Source organism: Pholcus phalangioides, unplaced genomic scaffold (assembly GCF_987345545.1).
Source record: "Pholcus phalangioides strain wild (caught in Gottingen) unplaced genomic scaffold, Ppha-v1.0 ptg000011l_1, whole genome shotgun sequence".
Classification (NCBI taxonomy): Eukaryota; Metazoa; Arthropoda; class Arachnida; order Araneae; family Pholcidae; genus Pholcus; species Pholcus phalangioides.
In genome coordinates this window covers 63,678,915-63,691,742 of record NW_028301604.1, presented here as the reverse complement: position 1 = coordinate 63,691,742, position 12,828 = coordinate 63,678,915, and the positions used below count along the sequence as shown (strand labels likewise).

The 12,828-nt window shown below is 35.4% G+C and overlaps 1 protein-coding gene across 3 annotated transcripts in view; it reads right to left on the bottom strand.

Moving 5' to 3' along the window:
* Positions 1-4,479: 4,479 nt before the first annotated feature.
* LOC149080697 (serine/threonine-protein kinase 32C-like) overlaps positions 4,480-12,828 on the bottom strand; it is a 135,443-nt gene continuing 127,094 nt past the window's right edge. For 2 of the 3 annotated variants that reach the window (XM_089239913.1, XM_089239911.1), the window contains exons 10-12: positions 10,763-10,891; positions 5,032-5,099; positions 4,480-4,725 (exon numbers count right to left, since the gene is read on the bottom strand). In XM_089239913.1, the coding sequence (XP_089096039.1) occupies positions 4,653-4,725; positions 5,032-5,099; positions 10,763-10,891 (270 nt within the window). In that variant the 3' untranslated portion in view covers positions 4,480-4,652. The remainder of the gene's footprint in view (positions 4,726-5,031; positions 5,100-10,762; positions 10,892-12,828) is intronic. The other variant, XM_089239912.1, reaches the window with a different exon arrangement.

The window sequence follows — 12,828 nt, the reverse complement described above, 5'->3', positions numbered from 1 at the left end:
ACGCGATATAGATGGGAAGAAAATGAGTCTCTCAAAAGATGATATAACCCTTAAAATGACGATTGCCGTTGATGGGGTCGTCCTGCCCACTAAACTTCGATAACTGTTTCATTCGATGTAGAGCTAGTGAAACAGCACGAGTTTCCATTTGAGCAGAAATGTAACCTCATCACAAGGATCATATATCGCCTCTCTTCCTCATTTCACAATATTGCATTTGCAATCGAATCTGTTCAAATAGGTAGAATAAACTCGGTGGTTAGGAAGTTAATGTTGAGAAAGATTAAGAAAATGGAAAAATATAGAGAAGAGAGGTGCCGTAAAGTTGAGCAAAAAGAAAAGAACTGACCAATTATGCGTGGGCTGCTGAATTCGAGGAAGTGATCAGTTCAGAGCGGAAGTGAAATTTGTGTATCGAGTTTTGCTGTGTCTCATCAAATACGTTATTTCACACACCTCATCTTTCTAGTTTTTATGAGAATTCAAGACAAAAACTCTCTTCGGGTCAATTCCAGGGCATCGATCATCGAAATGTTTGACCCGTTGAGAAACTAGTGAAATGGCAATTCATCAACCAGGTCAATTCTCATCATTCAAACATTTTGATCAATGACGTTTAACTGTATGTGTTTGTTTTCCGAGGCTACGTTCAATTATTGAGCATATTATTTAGGCTAGTTCTTGATTCGTTTTGTAATTTTTTTTTTTTGGTTCCAATGTTATAATGACGTGTGATTCATATAAAGCGAAAGAGTTTCTCTGTGAATCTGCAACAGATCACATACATAAACATTTTGATAAATGCGCGCCAATAAACTTTTTCTTTACATTCTTCTCGGAAATATTTCCAACGAAACAACAGGTGCTTACATATACCCAATGCGTATCGTAACAATGAATATTTGAAACGAAAAATTAAACCTTTGTGGTGTTCGTTATTGATGTGTTATTAATGTTTTTGTGCATCCTGAAACTATGTGAGATACGTTGACAAAAAAATACAAAAGTTAAATGTTCAAATTGTGATTTTCTTGTTAGTATAGGCAACTAAATTATGTACGATGTCATTTGCGTACGCAAGGGGAGGGGTAACTCTAGAGGTCTTACCTCTAGATTACGGGGGAATTTTTCATTGAAAAAAGGGTTAAACCCCCTCCCTTTGGGAAGAAAAATTGTGAACCCCCGAGAAAATCCTGCTTACGCTGCTGTACAGTGCAGTTATATACAGTAGCGCTCAAAAGTCTTTTGACAAATTTTATAATGCTTGTAGAACCAGCTCATTTGCATGCAGTGCCCTGACTTTCACATATGTAAAGCAGAAGAAAGATATTTACTGACACCTTCAGGTGACATTTGTTTGTTTGCAATTAGTGAGCTTTTATATCGTCTAATTTTTGTTTTGGTCGGATCGAGTGCTTTGACAACTATAGTTTAATCAAATATAGAAGTAGTTAGTTCTTATTTAATATGAATTTATGGAGGATTATGCAGAACACATAATGAACACTCTGAAACGTAAGGAATATTCGGTGGAATTTTTTTTTCTTGGCAAAGCGTAATTAAAGTTTTACGTAAGGGTGTAGTCAAGCTCAAGTGGCGAGTTATTTTGGCATTACAAAACAATTCATAAGTTTGTGGAATCAAGTTTGATAATCTTGTGGGAATATGTGAAAAGTAACTTTCTTCCAGCACAATAAAAGAAGACAACAGGTAGGATAGATAGAACAATTAAAATGCAAGCAAAGAGGTATCCTCGAAATGTCCACTAGGTGAAAAACCTGATGAATTTAATTCAAAGCGTGGACTGAATGTGGGTATATCACATATAAAACGTCGGCTAAACATCACTGGCTTGTTTGGTAGTCTTCCAAGAGAGAAAAAAACGTTATTACTTAAGTAAAGGCAAGGGAGCGGAGAATTATGCCCATCTTCTCAAATTATTAAGGCATTATAGGTGCTTTTACTGTTAAACACGAAGGCGAAAGTAAGGATGCATCTCTGCTGAAGGTGCTGATCATCCTTATCTTATGAAAAAACACAAGATTTCATTTAAAAAATTCAAATACGAAATTTGCAGAAAAATGTATTGTTTTAAAAGACTTTCGAGAGCACTACTGTACGTGTCTGAATAGAAAATATATAATTTTAAATAAGAGAATTCCGAGTGGAATTGTTCCTTTAGTTTCCTTCGAACCGTATTCCCCCATATTATTCGGCATGCTGGGAAAAAGAAAGGGAGACCATCATGCCGGGAATACCCCTATTTTCCAGCATACCGGAAATTAGATGACAGATTTCGGATAATTCTGAAATATCTGCGCTTTAAGGATCGATTTAATGGACTTATTTGGAAATTTTCTCTTCTCTATACATTATAGGATCCTTTCTTATTTACGAACCATGTTCAGGTAAGGTGATTAGAAAGGAAGGCGGACTCATCGTCATCCATCTTAAAATAAAAAACTGGTTCTGCCTGTCCAAGTGACGTCTAAAAGTAAAAAAAAAGAACAAGCAACAGTGATTGGCTATAGCGATAATACTGGTGTCACAATTTCGCTCAAAGATAGCTGGTGAGTCAGCCTGTAGTTTCAAGGGGCCCTACGTTCAGATAATTCGAGCTTCATGTTTGATTTTGTTACCGCGAGTTTTGTATCATTTGATCATCTTTGTGAAATTGGAATAAGCAGAGTGGAAAATTAGAGAAATGCTCTTCAAAACACGATGTTTTGCATCAAAAGCGACAGAATATTTCTCCAACTATTGAAGATGCAGAAAAACGTGCGAAATACAGTATCAGTATTTTGTATTGGGTTGAATGTAATAAAGTTTAGATCGATAAGTAAATGCTCAATTTTTATTATCGTCATAGGCGTGCGTAGAATTTTCTCAGGAGGGGGGGGGGGTTCAATTTTTTTTCTTCTCAAGGGTGGGTTTACGTTTTTTCCTGCAAAATAACACTAATCTCAGCTTGAGGGAGGTTAGAACCCCAAAACCCTCCTTTGCGTACGCCAATGATTATCGTCAACATATTCTTGGAAAAAATATGTTTGCTACAGTGAAAAACCAATAATTTTGATTTGCTTATTAATTAAGTGCGTACTTAAAATAATTTATATCCTTTCAACATATTCTGTATTCCTTATTGAGCCTCGCTTTTTTCGGTATGCCGGAAATGGAAGGGATTCCAACATTCAAAAAGTTGGTATCCTCAGATTTTTGCGGCATGCCGGGCAATGCGGGAGAATACGGTAACTAGTTTCAATAATTCCAAATGCGATAAATTCCAAATATCGATAGCGGAATAATATAATGTGGTGATATATAAAATATCGATAACTTTCACTTAAAGTAAAAAACAAATAACGCTCTTAACGATACTTTCGAAGTATTTTTTGATTGAAAATGAATATCTAATTATAATTTGGTAAAATAAAATCATAACATTAAACAAAAATTTCCAGTTTTGGTTAATTCAAGTTTTCTGATTTGTAAATAAATATTTATTCTACCTGAATATATGACGACTGAAAACTAAAAAAAAGCGTTTTAATTCTATTGTGTGCTAATGTTGTTACGTATATTCTCATATAAAAGTTTGTGATGGTTCCCATAAGTTTAATCATTGAAACGATGGGAAAAATATTACTTCCTTCGAATGCTCCATTGAGAAAGTTATGCAGATTCTCACTCAGAACTAATGGCGAAATAAAACAGAACCTCACAATCGAGAATAATGAATACTTAATAATGAGATGCATTGTTTTTAACGCGCTGAAGTTTAGCCGATAAAACAATTTGCTGAAATAAATTACTACTGCGAATAATAAACAAAAGAGAGAACAAAAATAGATTTTGCTTCAAATTAACTGAAATAGATATAAACTCGCATGTTTCCCATGAGATAATAATCACCTAGGAAAATGAAATATTTCGTTTCATTGGAACTCTTCTACTGAAAATGTAATCCTTTCAACCATAAAATTAAATTTTGCTTTGGAACTATTACATGTAAACCCTTTCTCTCCCTTTTAAACTAAATAAATGGCTTTTCCTTTCTTTTTATCCATACAACTATTGAAGAATACTTTGACGAGAATGATTTATGAGAAAACATTGGTCTCACAGTTTCCAGGGGTAGTACATAATCGAATGTTTTCAGTAACTATGGATGGTTAACCAATAATTTTATGCAGTTTTGTTCATTTTTGAAAAAAAAAATGATATCGGAAAAAAACTCGCTTTAAGTAAGCCCACATGAAATTTTGTCAGAAGTTAAATCATTTCGATAACATACTTAGCGATATTTACTTCATTGACATTGGTTAACACTGCGTGATTTTTTTCAAAATTAGAAATTAAGTTTATTCTGATTCATAAGATCACAAAGTATAATTGATTTCAAACTTCATAATTGGATTTTTTCTTCAGAATAGTTTGAAAAAATTCTCGATTCATTTAATTAAAAGAACATTCATATATGAACATCAAATATTTTATTATTGGAAAGCATAATTGTACAACATTAGCTCAATAGGAAGCACAGCGAAATTTATTGCAATTTACATCGTAGTTGTCGTGTACACTTTTTGTTTTATTTATTGTTTGATTCTTACTGAAATCAACTTTTGAAAAAAAAAAATAATGGCTCAATTTTAAGAAACGGCTGAACGTGTGATATCTTTGGTATCCATATCATCTTTCTTTTCGGGATTCAATTCTATCTCTCTGAAATGATAAACAAAATAAAATACCTCGAATGCAAAAGATTTCATATTAAAAAAATGTAAATTATTCACAATATTATTAAATCAAGGACTAAATTTGCATGTTTATGAAACCCTTCAATGTCATTGATTAAATAGAGTATCGTTGAATATACCAAACAGTTCGATTATAACGAATAGCAAATTATTAATTATTTACTTCGTAATTAGATACAGAACTTTCTCACAATTTTTGAAAGAACCAACTAAGAAGATTCTACGATCTTGTGACTTTCGAACTATAAATGCAAATAAATTGAACGCTTACTTTTCTCTGTTGTATATTATGAAGTTTTCTTCAATTACATCCAGGCACTTCTGCAAAGATTCCGCTTCCTACGACAAATGTAAAACGGTCAAACTATAAGAATATTTCATGAAAGGTAATTGTAAATGCATCTAGTTGGAGTGGACGTTCGTAAAGAGACTCAAAAAAAAAGTCGATGAATTTGTTATAGCGTTGAACTTACGATTTTATGAGGGGATTCGGGGTTCCCTATCTTTTTTATTCATTTCACCTTTGATAAATTTTCATAATGAATTCAATTTCTTCAAAAACAACATGGAAAACAAATTAAAGTAATTAAGTACACTTAAATACTTTATATATATATCGGAAAGAAAAGAGGTTTTCTCCCCTTATGCAAGTGCAAAAAAAAAAAAATGTTTACTTGATTTTTTGGAATTCTTGGTTGACCCTAATCAGAAACAGGGTCAGAAGGAGAGTAACTGGTTAAATATCTGCGATAATATTTTCGTAAAAAAATATGAAACGGCAATGCATAAATTTTTTTATAGATATTTGCAATAGAAATTCCGTAAAAATAAGTTTCTGGGCAACGATTCTTTAATATCGCATCAATGGGAATCTTCCAATAACCAAGGAATTCAAAGAAAAAAAAAGTTAACAAAAGCTGAGAAACGGGTTTCGTAAATCTTTTCAAAAACCTGTAAAGAATAAAATAAATGACTGTTATTTGTATAGGCTTGTTTTATTAAGACGCTTTTAGAACTATTATCTAGTTATTACGAATTGGTAGAAGAATGTCCATACTTCTTCTTAGGTCATCAAAAACTAGAGAAGTTTCGTAAAAATAAAATTAGCCATTTATTATAGCATATAATTTTATTTGTGACAACTTGGTTATTAATTATTTTTTCAATTTAACCCGAATTTTATCAAAACTTATGTAACAGAAAACAACAATTATATTATTTCGTTCTGAGATTAAATACATAAAAACCAGAATAATAAAGAATACTTTTGATTATACAAGGTGACTCATGGGACAAATTTTGAGGGGTGGCGAAAATCTTAAAAAAACAAGTATTTTTTCTCAAAGAATGCAATCCCAATATCAATTGGGATCGAAAGCTTTTAGAAATTCTACTGATGTTCCTATGCTCAATGGATTGAACTGAATAGTCAAAAATTTTGCATTTATTGCCATAGGATGAAAAGGAGAAGCAGACAAAAATCTCATCCGTATATTGAGCTTAAGAATCTAAGAACTAATTTGAAAACCACCACAAAAACGAAAGCAACAGTGCTAAAACATATTATATCGGTGACGTTAAAAACGAGATTCATTATCTATCATTATTGTCTTCTCAATAGCAATCTGTAGGTATCGCCAATTTTTACGTCATGTCCGAGATGTGGCGAAAATGGAGGCCATTAATACTAAGTTTGATTTGCAATTTGCATCTAGCACGTGAATACTTTACTAGAGAGCATATTTTTTCCAAAATTCATTCAAATTTGAAAATAGTTTTCATTCCTCAATATTTATCATAAGCGAGCGAGTATTTGATTTGCACGCTGCTCCTGGCGGAAGTAATATCAGACCGAAAATCTTTTTTTCGGCAGCATGCTTACAAGTCACCACGAACATTTAGGAGGATATTATCAATTACTTCATCTGCCACTACCTTGATTCGACAGAAGACATTGTATTAACATTTCGTCCGGTCTCTCTCTTTTGGCTTTCCTTTCCACATAATATAAACGGCACATACAGAGTGAAAAATTCAATCCGTTTCAGCTCAAATAACTCGCGAACCGTTGATTATAGAAAAATATTTTCATCTAGAAAAAGTATTTCAATAAAAAGCCTATTTTAGATATGTCACTTATTTTACTAGGCGTCATATGTGTGTAACCGAGATCTGAATAAAACAGTTTTTACCTATCTCTATTGAGACCACCCAGGGTCGGAACTAGAGGGGCAGTTGCCCCGGGTGGCAAAATATAGGGGGCCGCAAATTTTAGGTGAATACATAGATGTAAAATTATCGAATTTTGAATTGGTGGGGCGGCAAAATCATGTTTGCCTCGGGCGGCAAGATGAAAAAAAAATCATAGTTACGGCCTGAGATCAACAATAAAACTTCCACGTTTCAAAGTGATTGCACTTTGTTTAGCTGAGATATTTGTAATTTTAAAGTTATGGGGGAATCTGAGAATTTAAAACAAGTTTCAATAAATTTTACATTTGAAGAATCTTTTGAATTTCCGCGCTGTTTTTTCCTCAAGTTTACACCTTAATATATGTTTTTTTTATTATCATTATCAATGATTTTGAATTCAAAAATACCTCGGCTAATATTGCACTTGTTTCTCAGTGAGTACTGCTATTCCTCAAAGTTCGTTCAATGAGTTTAAAAACACCTTGTGTACAAGTATATCTTAATGAACGCCAGGGGCTCTGCCAGCGGACTTATCCCGTTGTCGAGATCTTTTCCAGCCCAGCTTCGTGGCAGAGTCTGGAACAAAGTGAGTGCACCTAACAGTCTGAGTATGTAGCTAGTGTTGTGCTTGATATTTCAGTGCTGCCATCTATATTTCAAATTGTGAGTGAAGTGTAATGATTGAATATTTGTTACGTTGTAGGTCTGTTGCTCTCTGTGGCGAGACTTTTTAACGGGGAGATCGGCTCACATTCACGCCTTGAAGTTGGAAACCACAGAAAACCAACTTCAGCCGACCACCTGTATAAGTATATCTGTATCTCAGAGCAAAAGGAACAAGTCGAAACACTTGATTTTATAGGAGAGCTAAAAAACGCTTTGTTAGCATTAAGTTCAAAGGGAAGGTACTATAGTTCGATCCTTTCTATAGCAAGAGATGCTGATATTCGGGCTTAATGTTTCATTTCATTGATAAAACACATAAAACAAAGCAATTTTATGTAAAATGCCAGAAAATGGCATAAAGGGGGTAGAGAGTTCATTAATTTGTCATCACCAACATGCAGGTTTTTCGCTAACAAGTGACAGGAAGGAGGGTTCGGCTGTTGGCGGGAATGACTATGAACTGCAGACGAGCTGATAATGTAATTCACTCTTTGCACATCATGATTGGATAAACCGGTGGTTTGAGAAATGGTATGTTACATTAGCTCAGTGTTTCTTAAAATCTTTCAGTATATGGCTCCCTTTGGACCATATTTTCTTCTCTCGCCCCCGTCCTCTGTCCTGTCCAGCGCCCCCCCTCCTCATCGAAGAGTGAGATACTATCTACTTATCGAATATAGTTTCATCAAAAATAAATTTATTATGAACGAAATTTTTATGAATAAGATCAATCTCCCTGGGCTAGGAACGGATCCAAAAAATGGGTAATCATCCCTCCCAAGACACGAGTTACATGGGAAAAATAGGTCTGCGTAAAATACGGGATGATCCAACGATCCTGCACAATAAATCGACCCTCCAGACACATCATCCTGGTTCCGCTGCTTCACTGGCTTAGACTTCGGTGAGCTTCCTTCTTGTGGGTTTCTTATGCATTTTCGTCTCAATATCATAGGTTTCAGGGAAAAACAATGTTTTGGAGCCCCATTCATATAGCTGGACGTAACAGCTTATGTTTGAAAATCGTAGTATCAGATCTCATCGTACTGCCCCTCCTCCTATTATAGATATGAAGCCCCGGGTCATGTCCACATAGACCCAGGGGTTAAGATAGACCTGGTTCTATGGACGGCTCTAATGGAGTCTTAAAAAAAAATAGTTGTATTTTCTACCATATTTCACTTGAAAGCTTAATTTTTTCACAGCTCTCTTTGCCCCCCCCCCCCTCCACTTGTCCTTCGTTCCCTTTCATCTGATTTTCACCCGTGTCCCTTTAGAATATTCCAGGTCCGCAAGGGGACTATATGGCCCCATGTAGAGAACCGTTGCATTAGCTTATTGATCAGACCATATCTGAGTCGAGAGTCGATTAAACTCTACTTCTGCTAACTACTGATCGTCTGCTTTCCTCTTCGCAATGCGGGAAAGATTGTGCTTGAGAGTAGATGAAAAAAAAGATTTTGAGAGAAATTAATGTGCCAACTCTCTTACAAATACAGAAATTGCCAAAAAGTACATGGAGTACTCTAATCAAAGATCAGCAGAAAATCGTTTCTGCGGCATGTGATTACAGTGGCGTTCCACCTTCCCTAAAATATTTCAGAGAAGCGAGATTCGCGCGCGTGATATGTTACTCTACATCAATTTCAAGGAATTTTATACAGGGTGGGCAAAAAGTCCGTAGAAACTTTAAAAATTCATAAAAACCGGAAAAGTAACCGAAATAAAAAACGGTTTGCAGGGTTAGCATCGCTAGGTCACGGGAATTTTTTTAAGACAGGGAAAAATAACTCAAAAAACAGCCGATAGGTGGAACTGCTACGAGTATGTGGACTCTGCCGTTGCTAAATTTGCGACTCGCCTGCAATGTGTTATCCTCTGTGCTGGTGGTCATGTGGAACACATGCTGCTGTAATAAACGATTTGGAGGAATTCTGTTCGTTATTTGCGTATCTTTTCTTTGACTCGTGTACGTTAGCGTCACCTATCGGCTGTTTCTTGAGTTATTTTTGCCTGTCTTAAAAAAAATTCCCGTGACCTAGCGATGCTAACCCTGCAAACCGTTTTTTATTTCGGTTATTTTTCCGGTTTTTATAAATTTTTAAAGTTACTACGGATTTTTTGCCCACCCTGTATTTACTAAAATGTTACAAATGAAAATAAAAGTTTTTTTTTAAATCATCAACGAAAGTCAGCGATTTACTCATTTTCCATTTCCCGCATTTTTTTATTGTCTCTCCCATTTACGAACTCTCGATTTTATGAACTAATTATGAAGTCCGTACGAGTTCGTAAAAACGAGCGTCGACTGTAGATATACAGTAGTCTCGAAAGTTCGAGGTTCCGTATATAATACGAGGTGCTGGATTTTGCCCAAATGCTTCTTTTCAGAACCTTATTCTTTCTGTTTTTAGCAAAAAACACGTTTTATTTCATTTTTCCTACGAATGCTAAAAATTTTAATTTGAGGAGGACTTTTTACCAGATGATGGGGGTTCATTCTCAGCCTAGTCTTAATCCCTACGCTGGGGTCTTCGTTAGGCTCCATACAGAATTTTTTACGGGCCCCTCTATAGTAAATTTATAGTGTAAAAAATCATATCTTTTTATATCGGGTTCCCCGGTACTGGTGTCAGGTCTAGTTGCAAAGGAGAGATGGATCTTGGAAGCCCAAATTCAGTGAATTAAGCCAATGAAACAAGAACTAAAAAGGTAAGAGTAAGTACGAATACGTAGGTCCAAAGAAACCCAGTAAAAACAATTTCAACAGATGATGGCCCAAGGATGGGCCAACCAGCCCGATGGCCCAAGGATGGACTTGGTATTTTTTTCAAGTTTTACTACACCACTCTATATACGGTATATTTACCATAAAATAAATATAGGGAGGCCCCCCCCCCCCGAAAGTTGTTTTCTATTGTTTGTACGATAATCCGAGTAAGTCTCGGTTCCGTTTACCTCGAATTATCGAGACTCGACTGTACTGTGTAATGTTAATAAAATATTTTTGAAATACTGCAATGTTTTTAATTAGATTCCTACCTTGAGTACGATAGTTCGTATTTGAATATTTTATTAAATCTGAAGTGAGAATGAATGACTTTCTTTTCTGTATTCGAAAACAGAGTATTTGGTTTTTTTACCTCAACGTTCAAACTACTACTTCTTCGACTTTGTCTTTTAGATAATCTTTTTTTCTTTTTATGCAAAGGTTTTGCTTCGATAATCATTTCTTCAAGCTCAAAAGTGGGATCACAGTTCAACTGGTTCTTCTAAAGAGAGATATCACAAATCAATCAATAATTTAAATAATTCTCGTTTCTGAAACAGAGCTCAAATTCTATAAGCATGGCAATATAAAACGTACATTTCTATCATATAAATAATAACAAAATAATGTTTCTGTCGATTTTTCAACTGGTGACGATATTACGTCAGTTTGAATAACAGTAGAAATATGAACTGTATAAATATGAACTTTATATATAAATAATAAATAATTTTTATTGATTTGACCAGGTAGGTCCTTCAATGAGTGGCAATTCGTTGTTGCTACTTTTTACAGACATATTTACAAAATGTACAATGCATTGGGAATATAATAAAGCACATATGTTAGTGTCAGAACGATTAATATAAGGCAGGGGAGAAAAAATGAATGAATGATAAGCACACAGAATAAACATGATCATAATATACCGACAAATAATAATAGGTAACATACATATTAAGCGGACAAAAAGCAAGTAATAAAAGAAAAATAATTAATAACAATAGAAATATATGGAATTCAGTCCAAACAGAGCGAGCGTAGGCGAATGCACGACAAAATAAATAGATATATTGAGTATACGTTATCAGTGATCGAAATTAATTGAACTATATCAACGGGACCTGAAGAGAGGTTTAAATGGCCGCTGTGGAGGCCGCTGTGGTGGTCGAGTGGTTATAGTGCCGGACTCGTGATGCGAGGATCCGGGTTCGAACCCCACAGTGGTGGTCGGCTGAAGTTGGTTTTCTGTGGTTCCCAACTTCAAGGCGCAAATGCGAGCCGATCTCCCCGTTAAAAAGTCTCGCCACAGAGAGCAACAGTCCTACAACGGTAAATCATTCAACCATAACACTTAGAAAAACTGGGGGCAGATGACAGCACTACACATAACAAGCATTACACAGAAACAAACTTTACGTCAGGTTGCACTACACGTACACGCACATTCCCGCATGTACCGATTCATTGGGGGGTTCCGCGGGGGGGTTGCATGTGTGGTGTAGCAGTAGTAGGTAGGGCCTCCAAAAAAGTGCTCGGGGATCCATGATGTTCTTAAGTCAGCCACCTCGTTGGGCAATTTGCCTGTTGTGGCGTTGTATTTGTATTTGTATAAATATTTGGATCTGGGATTAGAATGAAAAGGGCAGTGAAAAATTACATGATTCCAATACTCAAAAACCAAAAGGTTGCAATATGTACAATTGTTGATGGAATCTAAAGAAAATTTTTTACCATTAACGAAAATTGATGTCTGATTAAATCTGAGTTGGGCAAAAACCCTTTTAACTTATGAACTTTATATATACGCTTAAGGTACTTATTTCAAAGTTCGGGTTTCTGTTTTATGCCTCTAGAAAACTGTGGTTCCCAACTATTCATGATTCATGCTTTGAATACCACTTGGAAATGCGTTAAAAGCATGCGTACCCTTAGAAATGCCTGCGGCGTTGTGTGCACTTCCCAGAAATGCGTAGGAGGCTTGTTTACCAATAGAAATGCGAAAAGAAGCATGAAGCGTGCGTCTCTAGACATGCGTAAGAGGTTGAATTGCATATAAAGCGTATCCTTAGACATGCGTAAGAAGCGTGCGTCGTGTATTCCTAGACATGCTAGTAGACTTTGAGGTAGCCTTGGGTAGAGAGTATTGGGTAGTCCTGAAAATACGTAGATGCTTACGGCACCCTTAACATGCACAGGAGGTTTGCCTAGACGCTGAGAAAATCCTGCGAAAGAAGCTTGTGGGTAATTAGATTTGAGTGAGAGACGGACTTTGAGTATCCCTAGACATAAGTAGGAAGCTTTATCACCCTAAGACACGCATAGGAAGCTCGATTACCCCGGCACAATCGTCCGAGGATTGTGAAAGCTTGGCCAGAATTTATTATTTCTCAGTTATTTATATATTTGCTTTTTATATATACTCACACAGTTATACTT